Genomic DNA, 25000 nt, shown 5'->3' on the forward strand with positions numbered 1-25000 from the left:
GGCCCCTGGACTCAGCAACGAGACACACACTTTATAGTTGATTAGCCTGTTTTGTTTCATTTTGTATTCATCTTGTGTTTTTTATTGTTATTTTGTATAGCTTTATTGTAATTTTGTCTCTTTTTGTAGTCGTTTTGTATTTCTTTGTAGTCAGTTTGTGTCTTTTTGGTTCTTTTGTGTCCCTATTTGTCTCTTTTTATGGACATTTGGTCTCTTTTCGTAGTAATTGTGTCTATTTCATGGTTCTTTTGTAGTCTTACTCTTCTGTTTATTCTTCTGTTCATATTCTCAATATGAATTTAAATGTATTGATACTATATTTGTGCGTGTATGTGCCTCACTGTGCTGCCCTTGAAAGTCTTGGCGTAATTGCAACACCGTACTCGTCAGCTTGTTTACATCAGCTGATTAGAAAGGAAGCATGCCCAGCGCTGACCAGTTCACCACACTGGTAAACAGGACATTTTCCAGAGCACCCATTCAGACCAGAAAGTGGAAAATTCATTTCTGTGTCCTGGAGAAGTTTGAATTCCTGCCCACGTGTGTTCTTCAGTCGTTCATGGACTTTAGATCTGGTGCAAAACAATAATAACCAAAGATCTGCGTTCATGCAACTGGTTGAGTTACATTTGGAGACTTTGTGTTCATGCAACATGTCTGCAGGGGGCGGGATGTGAGTCTGGTTCAGTGGGGGTCCCGGGCCTTGTTGATGAGGCCCAAGAAACTGTTCTGGTGGCGTGAGGTTTTGTTCTGCCGGAGGGGGAGTGACTTAAACAGTTGGCGACCCGGGTGGGCGGAGTCAGCCACAACCCCTCCTGCCGCCTCGCCGGGTTCTGGAGGGGCGGCAGCTTCCAACCAATCACCTCCTCAGCTGAGTGATGTCCGGCCTGGTCTGTCCTCCTCAGTGATGGAGGAGGTGACGATGGACCTGATGATGGCAGTGTAGGAGTGGACCAGGGTGTGATGTTTAGGATCCTGCGTGGTGAAGGTGTCCAGGAAGCAGAAGGTCATGCATGTTTCCGTAAATCAAAAAGTAAAAGGCGTTAAAGGTATGATGCGATATAAGAGCTTATTGTTGATGTTGCATCATATAAACCTAGAAATCTGAAGGGACCTCTTTATGCACGCGTCGCTCTATGAACTGGGCGTGACTTGAGAAAAGGAAAGCCGTGAAGAAGAGAGAGAGAGGGAGAGAGAGGGAGAGAGAGTGACCTTCTGTTTCAGGGGGTTTTCCCACCGAAGAGCTCTCGTTGTCGTGGTTACTCTAAATGTTGAGTCTGGTGTGTTTTTTGTGTGTCATGCCGGGACAAAGCTGCGCTGCAGCCGGAGCTTTATGGTCCTGGCTGTCAGATGAACTTCATTAAATAAAGTGTTTATTGAGCCGCCGGCCCGTAACATTCAAGAGGAATTAACACACTTTATGTCCACTAAAAGGCACACGGGCACTTTGGAGTGCATCTTTTACCCCCTTGATAGCCTTGAGGGTGAAAACAGGAATGTAAGCTGGTAAACCACGTCCAGGTGGAGGTCACAGACCCAACCGGTGTGTGTTTATGTGAACTCAACCAGCAGATTTTAGGGATTTGCAGGTCCAAAGGCTTTTTCATTTTCTTGGTCTTTGAGTCCAATTTAATAAAATGACAACACATTAAACCTCTGAAAACTAACTCCACTCAGGGACACGGCTACAGAAAAACCCTCTCCAGGCACCTAGGTTGAAACTAAAAGTGTTCAAAACATCTTCATAAGTGCAACAACGCTAGTTAAATACAATTATAATTAATAAAAGAATGGATGTTTCCACAGGCGGCAGCTCCTGCTGGTCCATAACTCTGCAGCAAGGCAGTAAATTCCACATCACTCCAGTTTCAGCTCCTCTCTGCCACTTCAGGATTTATTTCCTCTTACTTTTCACAAACAGAACAATGCATTACATTGTCAGGCCTTTGTGCATGTTGACCCCGTACTTTGGTGAGAACTAAAGCAGCTGCGGTAAAGTCTTTTTACTGTCTCTTTTATCTCCCTCATTTCAAGTGTTTTTCTTCCTGTAAAGTCTTTTGTAACTTCTGTTTAGAAGTACTTTATAAAGGAAGTATGTTGGCTTGCTTAAAAGACAGTTTTTAGATGGCTAGATTACATACAACAGCTTTGTCCCCAGCATTAAAATAATTATATTTCAATATGCATTAAGGACCAGCCATCACGCTGAAAATAGTCATTAAATTACGGTTGCAACAACCAGTATAATGCAACCTAAATGCCTAAAAACAATCCCATTTTTAGCCCAGTTTACACTTGATAATCCGCTGATCGAGCTCTCTGAGGGCGGCGGAGGTTCACAGCTGTCAGAAGTGATTCATTAGTTAGCCGACAGGCTCATTCTTCTTGTGCATTCCTCTCATTGTTAAACTTTTCACATTGTGCTGCGGATTGAGACGTTAATTAGTCGAGGACGACAGTGAATCCTCGCTGGAGCTCGTGGTCGGGTCAGGAATGAGCTCTTTGGGCCGCAGCCGTGCGGACAAATCCTAAAATTAGCTGATTTTTTGGTGAAGGAAAAAAAAAAAAAGAGAGCAGCGTCACCGCGTCCCCGTAAACCTCCTTCACCAACTTAGTCCTGATGGCCTCGTGGAGGCAGAGCAGCCAGACGGGAGCCGGGATTGAAGCTTGTTTTTTGGGGGTGGGGGGTTGTGTGCTGCGAAGCTATTTGTGCTCTGTTTGTGTGCACAAATCAGATTTGTTTAGGTTTAGCGGTTAAACAAGCTTAATCTGCTAATGAGGAGGATGGAGAGCGGTGGTAGGAGGGGGGGGGGGGGGGGGGGGGGAACAGATGTTGGCGGGCTGCGGCGAAGGATGTTTTGACCAAAAAGAGGTTTCACAGGGCCGATGCAGACGGTTGAAGAGATGCATGTGACACGAGCTGCGGAAAGGCATTTATCCAAAGTGTTCCTCCTCCGAAAAGCAACGAAGCAGAAACACGTTGCAGCATCAATAACAATCACAGCTCCCCCTTCGTGCATTCTTCCAACGTTACCGCCGACAGTTCTCGCCTGAACATGAGCGTGAACTGCACGAGGACGGTTGACGTACAGTCACGGAGTAATCTGCAGATCGATGACCTCGCCCCGACCCGGCAGCGTGCGGAGCTGAAGCGGCTCCGGTGGTGTAGGAGCCGGGGACGCTTCTTTCGAGCTGTTTGTTGACTGGTGAGATGTGACTTTGATGATTTGGCGGTTTTCAGGCGCAGCCATCCCCGTGGGCATCGATGTGCAGGTGGAGAGCATCGACAGCATCTCCGAGGTCAACATGGTGAGGATCTTTAAACTTGAGGAAAGTTCTCACTCACAACTAATCGAAACATAACCACGGATCTTTCAACTTATTTTCCTAAACTTAACTAAGTGTTTCACAATGCGTGCCCAGGATGTGTTTTTCAAAACCTTGGATTTCATCCTTTGTTACATTTATCTTAGTTTTTTCCATTATTTCATACACATTTCACACTTTAAATGGAAATAAAACAGAAGAGGAATCCAAATATATACTATACATATATACATATATATGTTTCTTATTATACTGAAGATGCTTTCACCTTTTTATGTCTTTAAATTACCCAATCAGAGAGGGGAGAAAAAGCTCCTTGGACTATTCATAACTTTCTTTTCAAGAACTATTTCACTCCCAATCAAACATCCCACGATCTCCTCCTGCAGGACTTCACCATGACTCTGTACCTGCGCCACTACTGGAAAGACGAGCGGCTGGCGTTCCCGTCCCGAACCAATCAGAGCAGGACGTTCGACTCGCGGCTGGTGAAGAAGATCTGGGTTCCCGACGTCTTCTTCGTCCACTCCAAGCGCTCCTTCATCCACGACACCACCATGGAGAACATCATGCTGCGGGTCTACCCCGACGGGAACATCCTGTACAGCGTCAGGTAGGAGGGGCGGAGAGAGGTGGAGGTCTTAAACCAGCACACTTGGAGACGCTCCTGAGGTCATGAAGGGGTTTGATTGGCTGGTTGGTCACAAAAAACAAATGTTCCAAGACGTGTTTTTTCCAGATTTTGCCGTTGGGTCCAACTGGATGCTTTGATGTGTTTGTATGTAATTTAAATGAGGCTTGAGATTGAAGGTGAAGCTCCGGTTTCCTTGGCGACAGCAGGAAGTGTGTGTTCAACGTGAGGCGCGGTTTGTGTGTTTCAGGGTGACGGTGACGTCGCTCTGCTCGATGGACTTCAGCAGCTTCCCTCTGGACACACAGAACTGCTCTCTGGAGCTGGAGAGCTGTGAGACACACGCACACACACATGCACACACACACACTCACATGCACACGCACACACACTCACATGCAGACACCTACACTCACACAATCCAATAATATAATATCATTTCTGAAATGGACCATTCTGCGTGAGTACTTTCACTTGAAGTACTTTTACTTTAGTGAAACATTTGTTTGCATGACTTTGACTTGTAACATAGTATGTATACACTGTATACTACAATACTACAGTATTTATACACTGTATACTACAATACTACAGTACTTATACACTGTAGTATTGATACTTTACATTTATTTAATAATCTGAAGACGTTCAGTCCGGATAAACTCAGAGGACTGCCAACACATTTCTGTCTAATTTATTCAGTTGTCCTCTTTACACTCTTTACCATGACACTGAACACCTCCCCTGAACACCTCCCCCCACCCCCCCACCCCCCACCACCCCCATCCCCCACCCCCCCCCCCCCCACAGATGCGTACAATGAGAACGACCTGATGCTTTACTGGAAGAACGGGAACGACTCCCTGAGGACGGATGAGATCGTCTTGTCTCAGTTCTTCATCGAGCATTTCCACGCCTCCAGTGGCCTGGCCTTCTACAGCAGCACCGGTGTGTGTGTGTGTGTGTGTGTGTGTGCTTGTGTTTGTGTGTGTGTGTGTGTGTGTGTGTGTGTGTGTGTGTGTGTGTGTGTGTGTGTGTGTGTGTGTGTGTGTAGGCCAGTGGTTGCCAACCTGAGGTACTAGCTACTTTACTGATTGAGATTATTAATACAAAATATAAATAAACCGATGAGTTATGAAGCATTATTAAAGAATAAACTATATTAAAGTCATTAAAATTAGCTCCACCTTCACAGCTACAACAAGTGATGAACACATTAATGCAACAAGTAAATAAAAATACAAAGTGTATTTCCTCGAGTCTGAAAGAAGACGAGTTATTGAGGCGAAACATCTAAAAACCCAGAACTGAGGGTTGTAGTTCAAGCTCCTGGCTCCTCTCTCCTCAGGTTGGTACAACCGTCTGTTCATCAACTTCATCCTGCAGAGGCACATCTTCTTCTTCATGCTGCAGACCTACTTCCCCACCATGCTGATGGTGGTCCTGTCCTGGGTCTCCTTCTGGATCGACCGGAGGGCCGTCCCCGCACGCGTCTCCCTGGGTAACGCCGTGAACTCATGAGCCGGAGTTCAAGACCAAGTTCACTGTCCTTTTCTTGTGTACTTTCATACCGAAAAGATGATAGCAGGGCAACAAGACATTATTCTAAAACTGTAATATCTATACATATCTATCTATATATAGATAGATATATACGGTATGTATAAACACTATTTGCAGCACAGTGCGTTAACGTGCATTTATTTATTTTTCTGTTTGATTGTGTGAGCATATATATATATATATATTTGGGATAGAGAGGTTATATATATATAAATATTAAAATTAAAAAATATTTTATTATTATATATTTATATATACCTGTATATTATATATATTTTTTAGATAGTGTTTTGGTCCATTTCTGACAATACATCCCCCTAAATGTTTTCAATTTTTTTTAAATATATGTAAATATATATGTATATATATATACATATATAAGCTATATTTTATTATAGAAATATGTATATTCTTATATATTTATATATTTTTTATATATTACATATTTATAGATATTTTGTGCACATATGTTACATTTGGTGGGGTCTATTGGCAGAAACGGAATAAGATACAAATAAATCACGTGAAAATAAGCATCTTTGAATAAAGAATGAGCCGTTTGTATCTGCAGACGGAGGCCGACCAGAGACCATGAACTCACCTTGAAGACTAGCTTTCCCTTTGGGTTCTGACCCCGTAATTATAATTATGATAACCTCCGTGTGGTTTGTCGTCCTGCAGGAATCACCACGGTGCTCACCATGTCCACCATCATCACCGGAGTGTCCTCCTCCATGCCTCAGGTACAGCTGCTGTGTTGGTGTGGCCTTCAGGTGCAGTCGGTCTTCAGGCTGAAATGGACTCTGGGACTCTGTTTCAGGACTCTTAGAGAGTCCAGAATCCAGACTAGAGGGGACCAGAGTCTCCGACAACCTCAGCAAATATCATCTTTACTCATCATCTCCATCGAGGAGGTTATGTTCTCAGTTGGTTTGTCTCTCAGCATCTATTTGATTTACTGAATGCTCTCCAACTTTGTGCCTGGATTTATTTATTTTACACTTTAATTATAATTGACTAATTATGAAACAATAATTGAATAATTACAACAAATGTATTTATATTCGAAATAAGGCTTTGAAACACAGTTGACACCTTAATGTAGGGAAATAAAAAATAACTTAAATATATATATATTAAAAAAAATACAAAAAGATGATAATTGTAATCAAACTTGTGTCAAAAGTGGAGTATTTGACACTGACGGGTTTTATTGTGAAGCTTTAATATCTGCTGCTGTTTTGACAATATAATTAATATATTTTCAAATTTTTTCTGTGTGTTGACTTGAACGCACCGCTCCTCATCGACCTGTCCCACGTGTCGTTCCAGGTGTCCTACGTGAAGGCGGTGGACATCTACCTGTGGACCAGCTTCCTGTTCGTCTTCCTGTCTGTGATCGAGTATGCGGCGGTGAACTACTGCACCACTCTGGAGGAGATGAGGAAGATGAAGAGGGGGAAGGTCAGCGGCCCCATGTTTGACTTCATGCCTCGCTCTAGTGGACACACGGGGACATTACAGCATTCAACTGCAATACATTTATAATAAATAATATAATAAATATAATATTACCTTTGAAAATCAAGCGCGATGCTACTTTTATACTTTATTTTTCTAAATTGATATGTTTCACGTGTATTGTTTTTCTATTATTGTTAGTATTACTTGTTGAATAAAATATATTGCTTTTTTTGGTGTAATTTTTGAGCAACCAAAATGATTTTCCTTGAGATTAAAAAAGTTATATTTTAACAAATGAAGATTTTACAAACAAAACATTACTTGCGACAAGATAACTTTTTGTTAAAGTGTTGATGTTGTCATGTGGATGTGTTTAAATGTGACGTGAACGTGCACGATCTCTTCTGCATCCATCACTTCAGATCCCCTCCACCTTCAACGCCAGCCAGGCGATGGCCTTCGACGGCTGTTTTCACGACAACGACGTGGAGCTGACCCCGTTCGCCCGCGCGGCGCCCTCCCTGACCTCTGACCCCCTCGCCGCGCAGACCCAGGCCCCGGACGCGCGTCCCCCGGAGGGGACCCACCTCCGCCGGCAGCGGTCGGTGCGCGAGAACGTGGACCTGTTCGTCAGCAACAGCTACGTGATCGACTCGTACTCGCGCCTGGCCTTCCCGCTGTCCTACCTGCTCTTCAACACCATCTACTGGAGCCTGTACACCTGAGCCAGGCAGAGAGCATGCTGGGGGATTGCTTCGCGTGCACCTCACCGGACCATCTCTACGTCACGAATCGTCTGCTTTACCTGAGAGATGAAAGCACTCAAGAGGAGGAACTCTTCATTTAGGACTGCATCTTTATCAATGTGTATTTATTTTAATAAACTCTACACGTGACTCTGTTATCTTATACTCGGAGCTCTTATTCTGAAGGGGGCTTTACTACGTGAGGGAAAATGCATCTAAAAGTGTTCAGTCAACCAGCTATTTAACATGTTCTTTAATTTATCTTCTTATTAAAGATTAATTTTGTTCACGAGGAGGTAAAAGTACATTTATGTTTGTTTTTTTAAAGGGTCATGTTTTTAATTTAGCAACCAATTACAATAAAAAAACATGTGGTGGCTCTTTTACACATTTTTTTTTACATATTTCCCTTTTTCATTTGACTACTTTAAGGTCACCAACATATTTTTTTTTTAAGTTTTCAACACGCGGATTTGTCTTAAGTAGTGGAGTAGTTTACTTTTTAGTAGTTAGTTTATTTGATTAAATAAAACAAAGGGAAAAAAATCCCAGGAAAAACCTCTGCGTCTAAATAAAACATGCATTAATCCAACTGTTATAAAATAAATAAATACATATTTAATAAATAAATAATAAATATTTATTTATTTTTACAATGTTCGGGTGTTTCAGTACCAAAGACAACGTGCGCGTGTGGCAGCTAGTCGCGGAAAAGCAACGTCAACTGGACGCAGTCCCGCAAAGAAAGCCACGAATCAAGCTCGACTTCACTGCAGCAGCAGGAGGAAGAGGAAGAGGAGGAAGAGGAGGACAGGTAACAGGTGAGTTACAACGTAAAGAGCGACGCGTCGGCCTTAACGTGGTTGTGGTTCGCTTAGTGCACGTCGGCTAGCTTCAGTTAACGGCAGCTAGCTAGCTAGCTAGCTAGCTTAAGTTAGCTAGAAAGCGCCCGTTGGCCGCCTCGCTGCGCCTGAAATCCCGGTAATATTGAGGAAGAGAGGACGTTATAAACCTCCGTTAACTTTACTGGTATGTGCGTGTTTGATTGGTCTCATTTTAAACGCCACCAGTGAACCCTAAACGAGTAACAAAAAACACCGTTAGTCTGTTAAACAGATCCGCGATCAGCCGTTAATGTCAGTTTGTCGTCGGCCAGCAACGTTTCTGACAGAACACGCAAAGCATGACGTCATTCAATTAAACTCATTATCTTTAATCCAATTAGGGTTTTAATGTGACGTGCAACATCTCAGAATGATAATTAAAAAGGTTAATGGATAAACTATTTTCTCCTCGGGCAATTTGTGATTTGCATCCGTTAGTATTTTTGACTTAATCAGTTGTTAACTGATTTTAATAAAAACGGTTTTAGTGAGGGGCCGTTAGACGTTCACCTGCGCGTCACAAACAGGACATGCTGGTGTTGGGACTCATTTCATCCTCTCCCCCCCCCCCATAGTTTCTGGGTGACCATCGACATCGGCAGCCCGTTGAGTCACATGACGTCACCCCAGAATCCTCTGTGTCCAGCTGATTTGCAGGTGCCATTAACGCTGGAAGGGCTGTGTCCTGGATACTACTACTTCTACCAGGTACTGATATATATATATATATATATCTCTATCTCGTCTCACCTGGAGCATCACAACCACCCAGCAGAGACACATGAGCTGGTTGGAATCAACTTCATTGTCAGATCTCACAACCAAAGTGCTTGGAAAGGTCCTGTCAATTCATTATATGGTCTAGTATAAACTTCTATTATTATTATTATTACAACATTATTTCCTCAGACCTTCGATTTTGAAATGGAAGAAACTTTTAACGGGAAGAAAAGTTTCAGGACCGAAAGACTTACATTAGATGTTTGTATAAAGTAGAAAGAAATACATACAAAAGTAATTGAAAAATAATAAATGTATTCAAACAATACAATTGACTGAAAACTACAGGATAACCTGATTGATTGTTGGGGCCTTGTGAGGGAGGAGGCGGAGTGAGTGAGGGAGGGAGGAGGGAAGCTAAAGCAGAACTGATGTAACTGAAAGGGAAAGGTGTCAGTGGGAGGGAAGGGTACGTGAATGGTGGGACGGGAGGAGGGGGAGTAGTGGACACTGCAGCTTTACTGCTCTGTGATTGGTGGCCCCCGGGCCACGTGCTGACCCCTCTCAAACTAGCCTAACTAGGGCTCCCATACATTCTCACACACACACACACACACACAGTGGTGTGCAGCCCTCTGTTGAGTGGCAGCGACATGTGAGCGCGTTCACATTTGCTATTCTGGGCAGGGGAGGGGAAAACCCGTGAGGGACGGTGAAAGAGGCGAAGCCGGGGAAGCTGAGGGTCTTTTCTCTTTCTGCTAGTGGCTGAGCCGTCGTGAGGAGCTGCTCATGATTTGATCTTGTGTTGTGTAGGCTCTTAGTGTGCGTGGCCATAGAAGTCTTGTGCTTTATTCCCACTTTAGGCTGGAGAAGATGGGGTGCTGCTTTAGTAAGGAGCTCAACCCCGGCCCGCCGAGTGAGAGGAGCAGTCTGTTACAGCCCCCGCTGCACGACGGGCTGAGTGAGGGGACACTCCGTGTCAGGGAGCACTCTGGGGCTGTGGCTCAGCATGTGTGCTTGGACGAAGAGGACACGTGTGTGGAAGACAAGCCGGCTCAGAGGAAGCCTCCGGAAGATGAGGAGGGGCGTCCAGAACCGGACAATAAAGTTGCGACGGAGGCGGCCGTGGTCGGGGTTCTGAAGCCAGACAGTAATCAGCAGGACAACGAGGCAATTATTAACACAAACCTACAGACTAACACAGACACAGAGCCCGGCAGGACACATGCTGCCAGGCCCAGCTGTGAGCCGGCACCGTATATGGAGGTGCCCACGCAGAGTCCAACCAAACAGAAGATTTTGGAGAATGCCACACTCAGGGCCCAGTGGTTCAACGTGCTCCCAGACGGGCAGAAGCACAAACCGGCAAAATGTTTGTCAGCTCCCTTCAGGCTACCCCCCCGCTCTTCTCACTGCCAGGCCGCCGTCCTGGAGAGCGAGGCGTTCGCTGACCACCTGCAGACTTCCCCCTATGCTGAGCATGAGCAGGAGGAGGAAGGTGAGGAGGTCTGCACAACGGCGCTGTGTCAAGGTTTCGAGACCAGGACCCGGAGCTTCTACAGCATATGTTCCATCGACGACGTCGACCTTGAACACGACCACATCCACGGCCGATCCCAAACAGCTGGAGCGACAGACTCGCTGCTCACAGCTGAAGTAGGAACAGCTGCTCTGCCCCGTATCGTGGAGTCTCCGGCATCCAGCCAATCACACACGGAGGCATTTTCAGTCCGTGACCAGACGTACGCTACAGAATCTAAAACGGCCAGCCGGTCACACAATGAGAAACCAGCTTCAGCACAGTCACGTGCTGTAGAACGGTCTTCCACCGTCCTGTCACTGACCCACTCGGATGATTCACTCTCATCAGAGGAGACCACCGTACCTCATCCTGTTGTGTCTCAGTGGGGAGACTCTCCGTGGGACCCGCTGACCTCGTCCAGTAGTCCAACAACCAGCGAGGAACCTCAGGCGTCCGCTCCCGACGGCACTCAGCCTGAAGATTTGAATGGCCAGGCGGCTGCAGAGGACCAGGATGAATCCAAGGTTTACATGTTGATGACGTCACACACCGATCAAAGTGCATGTGTGGAGGAGGACGATGAACTTGTGCAGGGCGAGACAGTGGGAGGATCAGAGCAGAGGGAGAGTGTGTGTTTAGTGGGAGAGAGTGTGTACTTTGGGGAAACGTTAGAGGAAGAGTTGGATTCTGACTTTAGTCCTCTCGACGATCATCTGCGTGAGTCTGACCCGTTAACGCAGCAGCACGTCCAAAGTTTACAACTGGCAGCTCCTGAACTGGAACCTTCAAAGCTCGACCTCGACCTCGAAGCGACGCACAGAGTGGAGTTTGTTTCTCTTCTGTCTGAAGGACAGACCGAGATGGACAAACCCTCCCTGCAGAGCGAGGCCATCCCTTGTGGCGTCCACAGAAAGGAGGCGGCTGACGGTGGTAACGGGGGAACGGCAGAGACGACTCTCACCGAGGTGTCCTCAGTGTCCTCAGGGTCCAGCCTCTCAGCCGTGTCTTCACTGCCCATTGAACTGACTGCCTTCTCCTGCCACACGGATCTACCACCTCTCTCAGACCTAAAAAACACCTCTCACCAGTGTGACTCTGTCACATCTGACAATCCAGTGTTTGAACTGAGCAGCATTACGCCTCCTCGCCACGATGCTGAGGCTCCGTCCGCTGACCCAGAGCTCAGTGACGACCCCGATGATGTGAACGCTGAAGCTGCCGTGGTGTCGGACCAGCCTTTTCAGGATGTCCTCGTGAGCAGAGACCACAGACGGGCCGTTGAAAAAATCAAACCAGACATCAGTCAGAACAGCAAACGCGTTGAGAGAGATGACGTCACGGATGTTTCACCTGAACCGGCCCAGACCTGTGTTCTGTTGTCACAGCTCAGTGACTGTCAGAGTTCCCCAGAGTCCTTCTCCTCCAGTGTTTCCTCCGACTGTGTGAAGCCTGAAGTCGACCTGCAGCGTGAAGCCGCTGACTCTTCAGCACAAACTGGAGGTTCATCAAACGGAGTTGATGGGGTGAAGGTTCACGTGTTACGGGAGGAGACATCTGCACTTGGCAGCGACACTCCTCCAGAAACTCCCGATAACTCGGCTCCTGAGACACCGGCCCAAAGCGCCGAGCTGGACACCGAAACCTGTGACGACTCCTTCGGGATTCTCCAGGACTTCAGCTGTGCGGATGACTGGGCTGTAATCTCCGTAGACCCGTGTCAGATCGACGTTTATGCCTCAACTCCGTCATACGAGATCCATTTCCTGGGTCCCGAGCTCTCGGCAACTGCTGAGGAGGGAGAGAGAGAGGGAGGGATGAGGGAGATGGTGTCCGAGCTACTGGGAGAGGACGCGGACTCCTCCGTCTGCCGCCTCTACCCCCACCCCTGGATCAAGCTGGGTCTGGAGGAGACCTGTGGGCTCTGGGCCCAGGGCGCATCTGATGACGAGCCCAGCCGGGGCGAGAGCGTGGAGCAGATCCCGGCCCTGGTCTCAGAGCTGCAGCCCTCCATGGCTCTGCTGGGAGCGTACCCCTACAGCACAGTGATGCCTCAGGGACGCTGTGTGTGGGACTGGCACACAGATTGCACTCAGTCTGTAAGTGTTCTTTCAACATGGGGGGGGGGGGGATTAGTTGAGTGAAAGCTATTAGTTCTATGTCTTATTGCCAAAAGTTTGAATGTGATTCTGTCAGCGGGTCAGCACTAAACATCCACCACTGCACCGGATCTCTCCAGAGACGCTCCATAACGAGGGCTCATTGCTTCTTTCTGTCCTGTAACTCAATAAAGAACACCTGCTGAACTTTTATATTCAGTTTCTTTCTCAATAATTCCGTCCTTCAAGGTTTTTATTTACTGAACGTTTCATGTTCAACATTGTGCACATTGTGTCTTCTTGTGTCAGGTACCCGTCGCTTCCCCCAGCCTGAACCCTGACGCTGAGGCATGGACCAATCACGGCTTTGACTTGAACATCGCTGGCCCCGCCTACCTCCAGGCTCCGCAGCAATGGCTGCAGTTCCCCAGCGTGCTGACCAATCAGGAAGGTAGGCTGGAGTCACTCCACCGTCGCAGCTCTATTCTCAAGTCTGACCTGCTGTTTAGTACCTTTTCCTTTATGGTCTGTGTTCATGAAGTACACACCACCATGTCTAAATGTGAGACGAATCTCTAGTCTGAAATCAGTTTGTGATTTATTCTGATGACGTAAGGGCGACTGTGGGTCAGTGGTTAGCAGGTCCGTCTTTCAATCAGAGGATCGGCTCTGCTAGCCCTAGTCGATGTGTCCTTGACACTTAACCCTGCATTGCTTCCCGTAGCTGTTCTACGGTGTGCGGTTGGAAGTCGCTTTGGATAAAAGCGTCAGCTAAATCTGATTCCTTGAACAAGACACAAACTGCTGATCTTTTAGGGTACGAGCCGGCGTTCCAGCTGGAGAACTTGGGCCTGGTCGAGGCCGATCCCGGCACACTGGAGTACCAGACGCTGTCTGCTGAAGCTCCTCTCGTCAATGGAGAGCCCATTGACCCACCTGCCGCAGGTAGCAACCCCATTCAACTGTGTGTATGTTTCGCCACTTTAACCATGAAGCTACAAAGCAGTGATGCAGTCCGCTCTAAAAGGACTTCCTTTGATTCCAGATGACAGTAGAGAGGAGCTGAGGAGTGTTCTGGAGTCCTGCCTGACCAGGTAACCACTCATGATACTGGTCGCTGTGATGAACCAGTAAACAAGCCCAACGGGGTTTGGTGCTGTGTTCACGGTTACGCTGTTACGTCACCTCCCAACCTTTCAATCCAGTTGTTTGGTCGGTGTTCCTTTCGATAGAGCTCTCCTCCTCTGCCCCCCCACAGGGAGCACCTTGGCAACGACCTGTACCTCAACTCCCAGATGGACAGCGACCAGTATGTTTCCATAGCGACCCTGGCCAGCCTCGACAAGATCAAGAGTCTCAGCACGGACCTGGACCTCATCTCCGACATCTTAAAATGTCAGTGTTCGTTTCTGCACCGCCGTCGTACTGACATCAGTTTTTATTTGACCAAATATTGAAATTGTCCTGTTGGTAAAGTACCTGGACAGGTGTGATGTTCCAGTGCTAAGTCTCTTCTCTCATTGGTCGACAGCTCTGCCGCTGGTTCAGGTGGCTCCATGTGGACTGAAGGTCCGGCCCAGTCAGAGTCGCTGTGTCGTCATCCTGAGAGAGATCCCCAGCACCACACCTCAGGAGGCAGGAACAGCCCTCTTCTCCTCTTCATCTCCCCTCATCCTCTCCCTTCATCCTCTCCTCACCCCTGATCTTCTCCTCTCTCCCCATCATCCTCTTTTCTCCCCTCATCCTCTCCCTTCATCCTCTCCTCTTCCCTCTTCATCTCCCCTGATCTTCTCCTCTCTCCCCTCATCCTCTTCATCTCCCCTCATCCTCTCCCTTCATCCTCTCCTCTTCCCTCGTCTTCATCTCCCCTCATCCTCTCCTCACCCCTCCTCATCCTCTTCCTTCATCCTCTCCTCTTCCCTCGTCTTCATCTCCCCTCATCCTCTCCTCACCCCATCTCTTCATCTCCCCTCATCCTCTCTCTCCCCTCATCCTCTTCCCTCGTCTTCATCTCCCCTCATCCTCTCCTCTCTCCCCTCATCCTCTTTTCTCCACTCCTCTTCATTCTCTCCCTTCATCCTCTCCTCTTCCCTCCTCATCCTCTCCCTTCATCCTCTCCTCTTCCCTCCTCTTCATCTCCCCTCATCCTCTCCTCACCCCTCCTCTTCATCTCCCCTCATCCTCTCCTCTCTCCCCTCATCCTCTTTTCTCCACTCCTCTTCATTCTCTCCCTTCATCCTCTCCTCTTCCCTCCTCATCCTCTCCCTTCATCCTCTCCTCTTCCCTCCTCTTCATCTCCCCTCATCCTCTACTCACCCCTCCTCTTCATCTCCCCTGATCCTCTCCCCTCTCTCCCCTCATCCTCTTTTCTCCCCTCCTCTTCATCCTCTCCTCTCGCCCTCCTCGTCTCCTAGTAAAACTGACCGTGTGTTTGATATCCCCGTTGTGCTGCAGGAGGTGGAGTCTCTCTTTGACGGGGAGAACCTGCCAAAGTTCCTGAGCTGTGAGTTTGTGAGCAACGACAACTGGTTCGTCACTTTCGAGTCAGAAACCAACGCTCAACAGGTGAAATACTTTTAACCCAGCTTTGAGATTTTCAAATGAAGCTTAGAATGTTTCAGAATATTAATGTCAACTTATGAACAATGTCTTCAAACATGTTGTGATCTTATTATTTAATCACTGAAGAAATGTTTCTGATGTTGGTAGTTTATAGATTTCATTCAAACAGCTTCGATTTGAAAAGCTATTTATTCGATCCCGTCTGTCTTCAGGTCTACAAGTACCTCAGAGAAGACGTCCGGGAGTTTAAGGGGAAGCCCATCATGGTGAGGATAAAGGCCAAGCCCATGGCAATATCTTCCTTTGCTCCAAAGAACGGCTTCAGACCCTCCCAGATGCACCAGTGCAGCAGTCATTACGCCTCCTACTATCCCCCTGGTCCCTCCGGTCCCCCCGGTCCCCCCCAGCAGCTGTACGACCTCACCAACGAGGTGTGGGCTTCGACTGCGACGGGGTACCAGGAATGTGCCGAGGTGAGCGGTTTATTAATCGTGTGACGTCGAATGTGTTCCATCTCGTGTGGTTGGACGCGTCACGAGCGGCTGTTGTTTCTGTCAACAGCATCAAACATTGATGAATGACATCATGAACGGATTCTCCGACTTCAAACCGTACAACCCTCACAGGCCGAGGTAGACGCCGCTCCGATCCCTAACTGTCATGAGAACGAGACCTGCCGTGGATACAACCATTCATGATCCGTTTCTTCCAGGAGAGGCTCGAGGTGGACCGGTTCTCTAGACCGCTCGCAGTCTGGTCACAGCGATTCCTCGTCCCCGTCGGAGCAAACGCCAGAGGAGCGCTCCTCTTCTCCGATGAAGCCGAATCGATGGCGGGCGCGAGGCAACGCACACCGTCCGAGCAGAGGGGGAAGGGTGCCCTATTCTGATCGAGGAAGGTAACGAGGATGAATCTGGACCCATATGAGCTTCATTGTTGTGCACCAATGTACTCAGCAGTGGTTTCTTTTGAGAGCAGCTGGTCCACCTTAAAGGTCAGTTCATTTTAAGCGAGCCTGAGCTAACTCTGGGGCTAACACTGAACTCTGTGTCTTTGAAGGAGAGGAAACTTCATCCAGAGGAGGAGAGACAACCCGAGGTCGTGGGACAGAGCTGCTGGAAACACTCGCGTAAGTAGGCAGCGAGCATTATGGGTGTTTGTAAAGCTTGCTTTGTTGTGTGTTGACTGTGTGTGTTTGTGTAGAATTCAGCCAATCAGTCACCTCCCTGCCAGCCGACTCCTCCCCCCGAGCTCGGCCTCACAAGCTTCCCTCCTCTACCTTCGGCAAACATCGCCATGGCACCGGTACCTTCAGCGAACGACAACGCCAAGGTGAACAAGTGTCTCTCTGTTGGACACACACACACACACACACACACACACACACCCACCTCAGACTGTGTAAAACCTTGGCTCTCTCTTCTGCCGCTCTTCAGACTCCAGTGAAGAGCATCAGCGTGTGTCCATCAGTGCCGACAGCATCACACGAGCCGGAGCAGATCTCAGAGCAGTGAGTGAAGATTTATCTCGGCATCACACTCCACTGTTCCCTTCTCCCCATAACGTGATTAAATCCACAGCACCAGCTCCTCCCGTTCTCGTCCCTTTGCTCGACCCGCAGGATATTTCATCTCATGTGCTGACTTTGATCGCTTGTCACGGCGCCAACTGAGCTGAGTGGTGAGTTTGTTCTGCTCGTCTTTGCAGGAATGTGAAGCAGCGTGCGGAGGCGACCGGCGAGGCCAAACCAGCTCAGCTGACACAGGAACCAGCCCCAGTAAGACTTGTGTGTGTGTGGTGCTGAAATGTTCTCTTCTGTCCGTTAGAAGCAGAAGGTTTATAGTTCAGCAGCTATTTGTTTAATGTCTCTTAGTCCTCTTAAGACATCCCAGTCGCTCTCAAAAGTTAGGCGTGGTTGAGGAAATAGCAAGCGCACACGAGACCTTAAAACCAGCCGAGTGAAAGTAGCATCACGAGTCTCCCAGTCGTCAGTCTGACAGCTCGTCCCCCCACAGACTCCTCCCCCAAATGATCACGATGAATGTAAACAACCAACATGGCTTCTGTTATACACAAGCAGCTAATGACAGTCCTGCCACAGACACACATACCAGAAGGTGGCACACAAAAGTCTTCTCAGCCCCCAGAATGCCGCAGTACGACAGAGATCAATCTATATATTTCAGATGTCAGATGTTTGAAAGTGAACAGGTGTGAGAGCCTCTGACCCCAGCGTGTGCTCTGATTGGCCAGGAGTCCAAGAAGCCCAGCTACGCAGCGATCTGCCAGAGGTTGTCGTCCAATGAGCCGCTGTCGCCCACTGACCCCGCCCCTTCGGAGGAGATGTGCGCCCCCACCTTTCCGGGCAAGGCGTCCGAGCCGTCTCTGTTGCCACGGTGATCATATCCGGTGGAGAAAAAGGACACTTTCATTATTTTTTTTTTGTCTCATGGGTGTCACATAAGCTAATGTATTGATGTACTGTCATATTACGGCGAGCAATAATCTGTGGCTTCACTCCACCAAACTAAACCAGATGGCGGTTTGGATCTTGAAACTAGATTCTGGGCCGGATGGACCCGCGTGGGTCCAGGGTCCCCAACCACTCAGGATGTTTGAGCCGATTTCAGAGAGGATGCTGGAAAGCGTGTCGACGTGGATCTGCAGCGTTCCGTTAGTTTGTAGTCGAGATCGGTTTACGGGGAGCCGGGTTTGATTTAGTCTCGTTGAGCTGCCGGCGCTTCTCTTCCTGCTGTTTGTGTGTTCGAGGGTTCTTCTTGCTGTACAGGATGTTCACCCATCGCTTATTATTTGACTTTGTTGTTCCCTACATGTGTGTTCTTGTGGGTCTCCAGGGCCGTGGACACGTCCTCTAAACGTTAGGCTTCTTGTCAGACGCTGGTGAGGCCTCCAGGTCCGGAATGAACCGATCGAGTACCGGAAGGATCAATCAATTGTTCTCCCTGAAAATCCCTGAATACCAATCCTTTCTCTCTGAGTGACCTTTTTTTTTTTAAATTTCCTTTTTTAGAATTTATTTGACCTATTTTTATTTGTGAGACAGGAGTGCTTTTGTGTGTTGAAGCGTGAGGTGAACCTCAGCGCCCCGTGTTCACGACACAGGGAACACTGGCTGTCCATTACCTTGAAATTGATTGAGTCAATGCTCTTTTTGTTGAAAGTACAGCATTTTAAATGTAAAACGTTGTGGAGAAAGAGCAGGCATGTGTTCCTTTGTCTGTACAGATGTACATATTATTGAACAGATATTAAAGTGCCTTTTGAAGTTAGAAATACTCATTTGTGTCTCTTCACAGATTCTCTCCAGTTATGTGCTCCTATATAAATTATATGTTTCCTTTTAGTCTAAATATCCGATAGACTGCTGTAAGTCCAAACTGTGGTTCTGTCTGCTAACCAGCAGGTGGCAGACGGGTCACATAACAAATGTCCTTGTTTACAAGGAGGCCGCTTTGATTGGTGGAAGTCAATGTGAGCTCACTGATCCTCATGCCACATTGTTCAATCACACTGCACTTCATTAACGGCTGCTTGACCTTTTTAATACTAATCACATTATTATGTCACATAAAGAGGCACCACGTTTAGAATAGGTGGTTGGGACAAATAAATAAAACCATAGAGAAAGCAAGATTTGTGGCAATTCTAATAAGTAAACATGATTGTTCTTTTTTTGTGAGCATGCTTTAATGTTTGCACCATCACACTAAGCTAAATAAGAGGGTTAAATTAAATTGTGCACATCAAAAACATAAATTAGTCATGTTTGAAAGACAGGGTACCGAATTGACTAAATGGATATTGAAGATTTACATTTTATATTTTAATTTAATTAATAATAATTATTTCTTCATTATAATTTCCTTTCCAGATCGCCACGAAACTGATTCATTGAATTAAAATGCAATTTTTTAAGATTAAAACAAAACTTAAAGCTTTTAAAATCAATTAACTAAATTTTTTTTTTATAACAAAACAATTTAATTTGAAGCTTTTGATTCTATATTTTAATTTAATTCGGTTTTAATATTATTTATTCATTTCTCTCCCAGGTCTTTACTAAACATTTCCCCTTTTTTTAGTAATGCTTTTCAATATTTATGTATTTAATTACATTTGAATATAATTAAAAAATATAATTTCCTTCCCAGATCTATAGTAAACAAAAATGAATAATTCAATAAGATTAAAACAAAAGTTATGTTGAAGCTTTAACATATTTTGTATTTATTTAATTAAACTTAAATAACATTTTGAAATATAATTTCTCTCCCAGGTTATCACTAAACAAATTAAATATTTATTTGATTTGCCTTTAGTAGATTTACAAAACAAAAATAACTTATAAAGATGAAAAAATATATATATTTAAATTAAATGCAGATTAGTGGTTCATGTGGAAAACTACACCGTCACCGTGCGCTGTAAAGTGCGGCTGCGCGCGGCGCCCCCTGCCGGTGATGACCGGGCACGCGCCTCCTTCCTCCGTGGAGTCACGTGACACCAGCGGCAAGAAGCTGCGAACGGCGCTGACTGTGTGGGGCTGCGCGCGAGCCTCATCATCATCATCACCAGCAGCACCACCGCGACGGCACCGAGACACCGGGGGTCTTCACCGATTCGAGGAGCCGCGCGTCATGGCGGGCCCCCGTTAGAGAAGAGCCAGAGCCACATTTATTATCCCTCTTTGTTCTTCCTCGACGCCTCGCAGTCTCTCCGCGCCTCCGCCGAGGAGGGGCCGCCGCCGAGGAAGAGGAGGAGGAGGAAGAGGAGGCAGCAACCGGGGGAGGTGTGTTGTTTTACTCCGTGCACGAGCCGAATGGCGGACCGCGAGGCGTCGCCGGTACCGTTGGAGATCCGAGCCCGGCTGGCGGAGCTGGAGCTGGAGCTGTCAGAGGGTAAGACGTGATTGAAATCCAGCCCCCCCTCCTCTTCCTCCGCCCGCTCTTCCTCTTTCCCCTCGTTTTCTCACCAACACCACCGTCATCATCATCACCATGCACACCGGGAGCCTTCACCTACTAACGGAATCCAACCGTTCATTCCTGCCCCCCCCCCCTCCTCCCCCTCCTCCCCCTCCTCCTCCGCCTCCTCCTCCTCTTCCTCCTCTTCCTCCACTCCCCGCTCCTCCCATCCAGATGTTTGTCATCCAGCGGGGACCGGCCTGTCCAGCTCCCTGTAGCCGGGAGAGGGTGAGGGCAGAGCGGGGAAACACACTGCGGGACTCGGCCGCGGCTCTTTGTCTCCGCACACACACACGCACACGCACACACGCACACACACACCCGGCCCGTCCCGGGTCCCCAAAAACAACCTGTTTATTTATTTTTTTTGACCTTGAGATGATGAAACGACCAGCCTACCTGTGTGTGTGCGCGCGCGTGAGTGTGTGTGCGCGCGCGCATGTGTGGTTTAATAATAGCATTGCGATGCAACGCTGAGTGACAGAGCAGCGGTCCGGCTCCTGATGCCCCTGTGATCTCCCTGCTTTTGGGCCTGAGGAGGAGGAGGAAGAGGAAGAGGAAGATGCTTGGGAGTATCCCACCCCCACCCCCCCCCCCCCCCCCCCCCCCCCCCCCCACCCCCCCCTTCATACATAAAGTGTCTCTGGCCCGTTGCAGCCCTGCTGTTGTTTCAGAGGGAGATAGGAATATGACATTCCTGCCTTTATATAATGGGGGTGGACATGTTTTATTCATAGGAAAGGAGGAGGAGGGGGTGAGGGGGGTGGAAGCAACACGCTGGACGTGAGCCCCCCCCCCCCCCCACATCTCCTCCCTGGGTCCATCTGCCACCAGAGACCAGGTTCATGCCGCTCTGTCGCAGCATGGAGGCTGTTTGTCGCTCCTCGGTCGGACAAACCTGCCTCACCTGCAGCTGAAGATACGGTCTCCGGGTGGGGGGGGTGGGGGGATGGGGGGGGGTCTCCAGGAGGACGGGGACTAGATGCTGCTGCTTCAGGGTGTGGATTCTGGGGCGAAGGATTGAATAATTTAGCGTGAAAAAGGGGTTAAACTGATGCGAGAGACGATCAGGAGCACGTCTTTGAAGACATCAGACTCGCTCCTTCTGATCGGCATGCACACACACACACACACACACACACACACACACACACACACACACACACACACACACACACACACACACACAGAGGTGGATCTATGGGAGCTTCCTAATCCAGCCGAGAGTGTTTATCAGAGTGGATCCTGCTGCTGGCAGATGTTGTTAATGATGGAAAACACGGCGGGAGGAAGTGGAAACGACACACACACACACACACACACACACACACACAGCCAGGTGTGTGTGTGTGGTCCATACAAAATAAGAGCGTGTCGTGCGGTATGAGGCATCTTTTCTCAAAGTGCCTGAAGATCCGGAAGGATTATTTTGTGTTTTAATACATTTATATATATATATATATATATATATATATATATATATATATATATATATATATTTAGATTGTTGTTATTTAGATTGTTGTTATTGACTCAACAGTTGATTGATCGTTTAGGGTGTAAAAAAGATTCTACCCAAACATGATCAGTTGAGAGCCGATCAATCGATTAACTATACAATTTACTTGTAAGTAAAAGAAAAAACATTGCAGACATTGCGGAATTTGCAGATTTCTCCTTGTTTTCTACGACAGTAAACTGAATATTGATGATTTGAATAGTGATCGGAGGATTAATCAATTAATCCAGAAAGCATAACGGAGAGAGAATAACACCGTTACATGAGGAGGTGGATTTATCCATCGATTATTGACATAAATAAGATGAAACCGGTAAAAAACGCTGCGTGACTACACTTTGATAAATGACCTGATTGATTAGCTGATTGATTAGCTGATTGAGTGACGGATCATTTCGATCCATAAGAGCAAAACAACAACAACAAAAACACAAAGAGCTTCTTCTGCAGAACGACTGCTGTCAGCGAAGAAAATAACCCACTTTTCTTTTTTATTCTTGCGTGTAAACAAGGAGTTTTTCTTGGGTTCCTAAATCTCTAAAATCGTTCTCAGCTCATCAATGATCTGATTGATCATCTCTCATTGATTATCCCTCATCATGTGATCAGACTGTGACATCACTAACGTTACCTGCTGCTCCACAAACAGGTGGATGTTCTGCTTGTTAGTCACATGATGCGTTTCCTCGTGAGGCTTTTATTGAGTATTGATCTCTCTGCTCATCAATACTCCGGGTTCCACGATTTAGAGGTGTGTGTGTGTGTGTGTGTGTGTGTGTGTGTGTCTGTGAGTGTGTGAGCAGCTACAGGTTTAAAGGAGGTAAATGTCCTCACATGTATAGTTAATCCACAGCTCTATCTCTCTGTGTTTGTGCGTCAGACATCTGCTGCTCGGAGCGCTTCAGGTCTCATGAATAATCTGAGAGGGATTATTATTATTATTATTATTATTATTATATGTTGTGTAGTTTAGTTACTGAAGGATCGAAACCATCACCAAGCTGCTGAATTTAGATTAAGTGGACGTTTTTTGGGAAGAATTCCCTATAAATTGATTTGAATCATTAGTGAAGTTTTCTGCTGATTGTGTCTGATTTGTGTTATTGTTGTTGTCGGATTGGAACGTGTTGACGTTGTTTGTGGACGTTTTGAAGTCTTGATTTCGACTCTTCTGCCGTCGGGCATCTTGTTTTGTTTTTTCTGCTACTAGTAAACAGGAAGTGACCATATCTGAACTGAGGAGGAGCGACCGTATACGTCTCTTCTATACAACCAGAGGAGTCGCCCCCTGGTGGTCAGGAGAGATAATGCAGCTTTAACACATGAAGCATAGACTTCTATACAACCAGAGGAGTCGCCCCCTGGTGGTCAGGAGAGATAATGCAGCTTTAACACATGAAGCATAGACTTCTATAGAACCAGAGGAGTCGCCCCCTGGTGGTCAGGAGAGAGAATACAGCTTTACCCTGGATTGACGTTTCGTTGACTAAGTTGAGTCCTGCAGCAGGAAGTGGGACCAGTCAGTGAGTGTTGTGTCAACGATGGTTAAACTGGTAAAAAGAAAAGCTAAATCATGGCCACGCCTCTTTTGCTCTCCACGTGTTCTGGTCACTTGAACCATAAAGTCGTGCTGATGCTCACATTTCAGAGATGGAACTTTACTTTTTAGACGTCTTCATTTCACAAAAGACTGAACAAAAACAGTCTGCGGGAGCTAAATGAAGCGGATCATAAATAAACGGGACTCTGGACACGTTGTTCCGGCTCGCAGCGCCGTCAGCAGAGCGCCTGTCAATCATTCTGTGGCGTTGGCGTCCGACTCCTCAGACGCCTGTTGAGCTTCTTCTGACTACAATGGAGAGAATTAAATCGTGGGAGTTTTATAATAATGTAACTGTTCATGGGGGAACATTTCTGATCTGCTGCATTGAATCAATCAGCTGATAACAATGATATATATATATATATATATATATCTAAATAAGTTAAGTTGCATTTCTAATTTTAATTGTATTGTTTTTGGACAGTTGGTAAAAAGACATTACTCCGTCAAAAACAATGATTTTCCACTTTTTTTATAGACTAAACAAAGAATATGGGACAATATGTAATATTATTTTTCATCTTGGCCAAAATAATTCACGATATCATCCAGATTATCGTCAAAAAAGAGTTAAAACTTCTAAAATGGCACAAAAAACACTTAAACAAACACTATTACATCCTTTATAGAAATAAACACAATTAAATAAGGTAATCATAAGTCATAATCCCATGCCTAAATAAAAAAATTAATAAAATATTTATTTTGATGTGTTTATTCCTGTATTTTCTTAGATAGTTTTGTGGTAAATATTTTGTTTACTGACAGAAAACAAAGATGTCGCCTCTGCTTGATCTCCTCCTGTATTAGATTTATTATTATGTACCAATATAATAAGAGGTGAAGGTTTAAGACAAAATGCACATTTATTTTGAATGAAAAAATCCATTAAGAGCTAATTTGCATATTCATAAATCACAAATACATTTGTAATCCTCTTCACAGACTCTCTGCTGTTGTGATGATCACACGTTTATTAACAGGCTGCTAGTTTTGTCGAAAACACCTATTTGTATTAATTAATCATTTAGACGTGTGATAACAAATATAAATACAGGAATTGTCATGACAGAAGAGATTCCCCATTTAAAAAAAATATTCACTCTTCTTTATTTATTCATGCACAGGGGTCTTATGATTTATGATTTCCTTTTTTGAGTGTGTTGAAATGTGTTTTTCCTAAAAGATGTCCAGTAAAGTTTTTAATAATTTTTTGATTAATTATTTTTGCTAACTATCCAAACTTATCAGAACCAAAAGTAACAAACTGCTTATTTTATGACAAACAACTAAATGAAAAAGAAACAAGAAAAATGACTTAATTATTTATCAATTGTGTTATTGATTGTTTTATGTTGAAACTTTATAAACAATAACT

General features: G+C 46.3%; 3 protein-coding genes across 5 annotated transcripts in view; all 3 read left to right on the forward strand.

The window, feature by feature from the left end:
- LOC117749558 (gamma-aminobutyric acid receptor subunit rho-3) overlaps nucleotides 1-8048 on the forward strand; it is a 17180-nt gene extending 9132 nt beyond the window's left edge. The window contains exons 1-9 of one of the 2 annotated variants that reach the window (XM_034560182.1): nucleotides 971-1049; nucleotides 3242-3309; nucleotides 3717-3940; nucleotides 4209-4291; nucleotides 4769-4906; nucleotides 5307-5459; nucleotides 6203-6264; nucleotides 6854-6985; nucleotides 7408-8048. In XM_034560182.1, the coding sequence (XP_034416073.1) occupies nucleotides 1010-1049; nucleotides 3242-3309; nucleotides 3717-3940; nucleotides 4209-4291; nucleotides 4769-4906; nucleotides 5307-5459; nucleotides 6203-6264; nucleotides 6854-6985; nucleotides 7408-7710 (1203 nt within the window). In that variant the 5' untranslated portion in view covers nucleotides 971-1009 and the 3' untranslated portion in view covers nucleotides 7711-8048. Of the gene's footprint in view, nucleotides 1-970; nucleotides 1050-3241; nucleotides 3310-3716; nucleotides 3941-4208; nucleotides 4292-4768; nucleotides 4907-5306; nucleotides 5460-6202; nucleotides 6265-6853; nucleotides 6986-7407 lie in introns of those variants that run through there. The other variant, XM_034560181.1, reaches the window with a different exon arrangement.
- Nucleotides 8049-8401: 353 nt separating this feature from the next.
- Nucleotides 8402-18830, forward strand: LOC117749625. Its single transcript, XM_034560290.1, has 17 exons — nucleotides 8402-8552; nucleotides 9191-9323; nucleotides 10199-12953; nucleotides 13263-13404; nucleotides 13770-13898; nucleotides 13999-14047; nucleotides 14212-14348; nucleotides 14485-14588; nucleotides 15408-15518; nucleotides 15728-15988; nucleotides 16077-16147; nucleotides 16228-16413; nucleotides 16575-16644; nucleotides 16719-16847; nucleotides 16952-17025; nucleotides 17223-17292; nucleotides 17769-18830. The coding sequence occupies exons 3-17, from the start codon at nucleotides 10209-10211 to the stop codon at nucleotides 17913-17915; spliced, it is 4425 nt and encodes a 1474-aa protein (XP_034416181.1). The 5' UTR covers nucleotides 8402-8552; nucleotides 9191-9323; nucleotides 10199-10208; the 3' UTR covers nucleotides 17916-18830.
- A 1504-nt stretch (nucleotides 18831-20334) lies between these two features.
- LOC117749449 (disco-interacting protein 2 homolog C-like) overlaps nucleotides 20335-25000 on the forward strand; it is a 32103-nt gene continuing 27437 nt past the window's right edge. For both annotated transcript variants that reach the window (XM_034559994.1, XM_034559995.1), the window contains exon 1: nucleotides 20335-20434. In XM_034559994.1, coding sequence (XP_034415885.1) covers nucleotides 20356-20434 — 79 coding nt within the window. In that variant the 5' untranslated portion in view covers nucleotides 20335-20355. The remainder of the gene's footprint in view (nucleotides 20435-25000) is intronic.

The sequence above is a fragment of the Cyclopterus lumpus genome, chromosome 20 (assembly GCF_009769545.1).
Source record: "Cyclopterus lumpus isolate fCycLum1 chromosome 20, fCycLum1.pri, whole genome shotgun sequence".
Taxonomy (NCBI): Eukaryota; Metazoa; Chordata; class Actinopteri; order Perciformes; family Cyclopteridae; genus Cyclopterus; species Cyclopterus lumpus.

What these genes read in the sequence shown, in the direction of transcription:
- LOC117749625 (XM_034560290.1), top strand. Translation starts at nt 10,209, where the DNA reads ATGGGGTGCTGCTTTAGTAAGGAGCTCAACCCCGGCCCGCCGAGTGAG. An exon ending in CATTGACCCACCTGCCGCAG is followed by an intron (nt 13,899 to 13,998) that starts GTAGCAACCCCA and finishes CTTTGATTCCAG; the next exon opens with ATGACAGTAGAGAGGAGCTG. An exon ending in CATCTCCGACATCTTAAAAT is followed by an intron (nt 14,349 to 14,484) that starts GTCAGTGTTCGT and finishes ATTGGTCGACAG; the next exon opens with CTCTGCCGCTGGTTCAGGTG.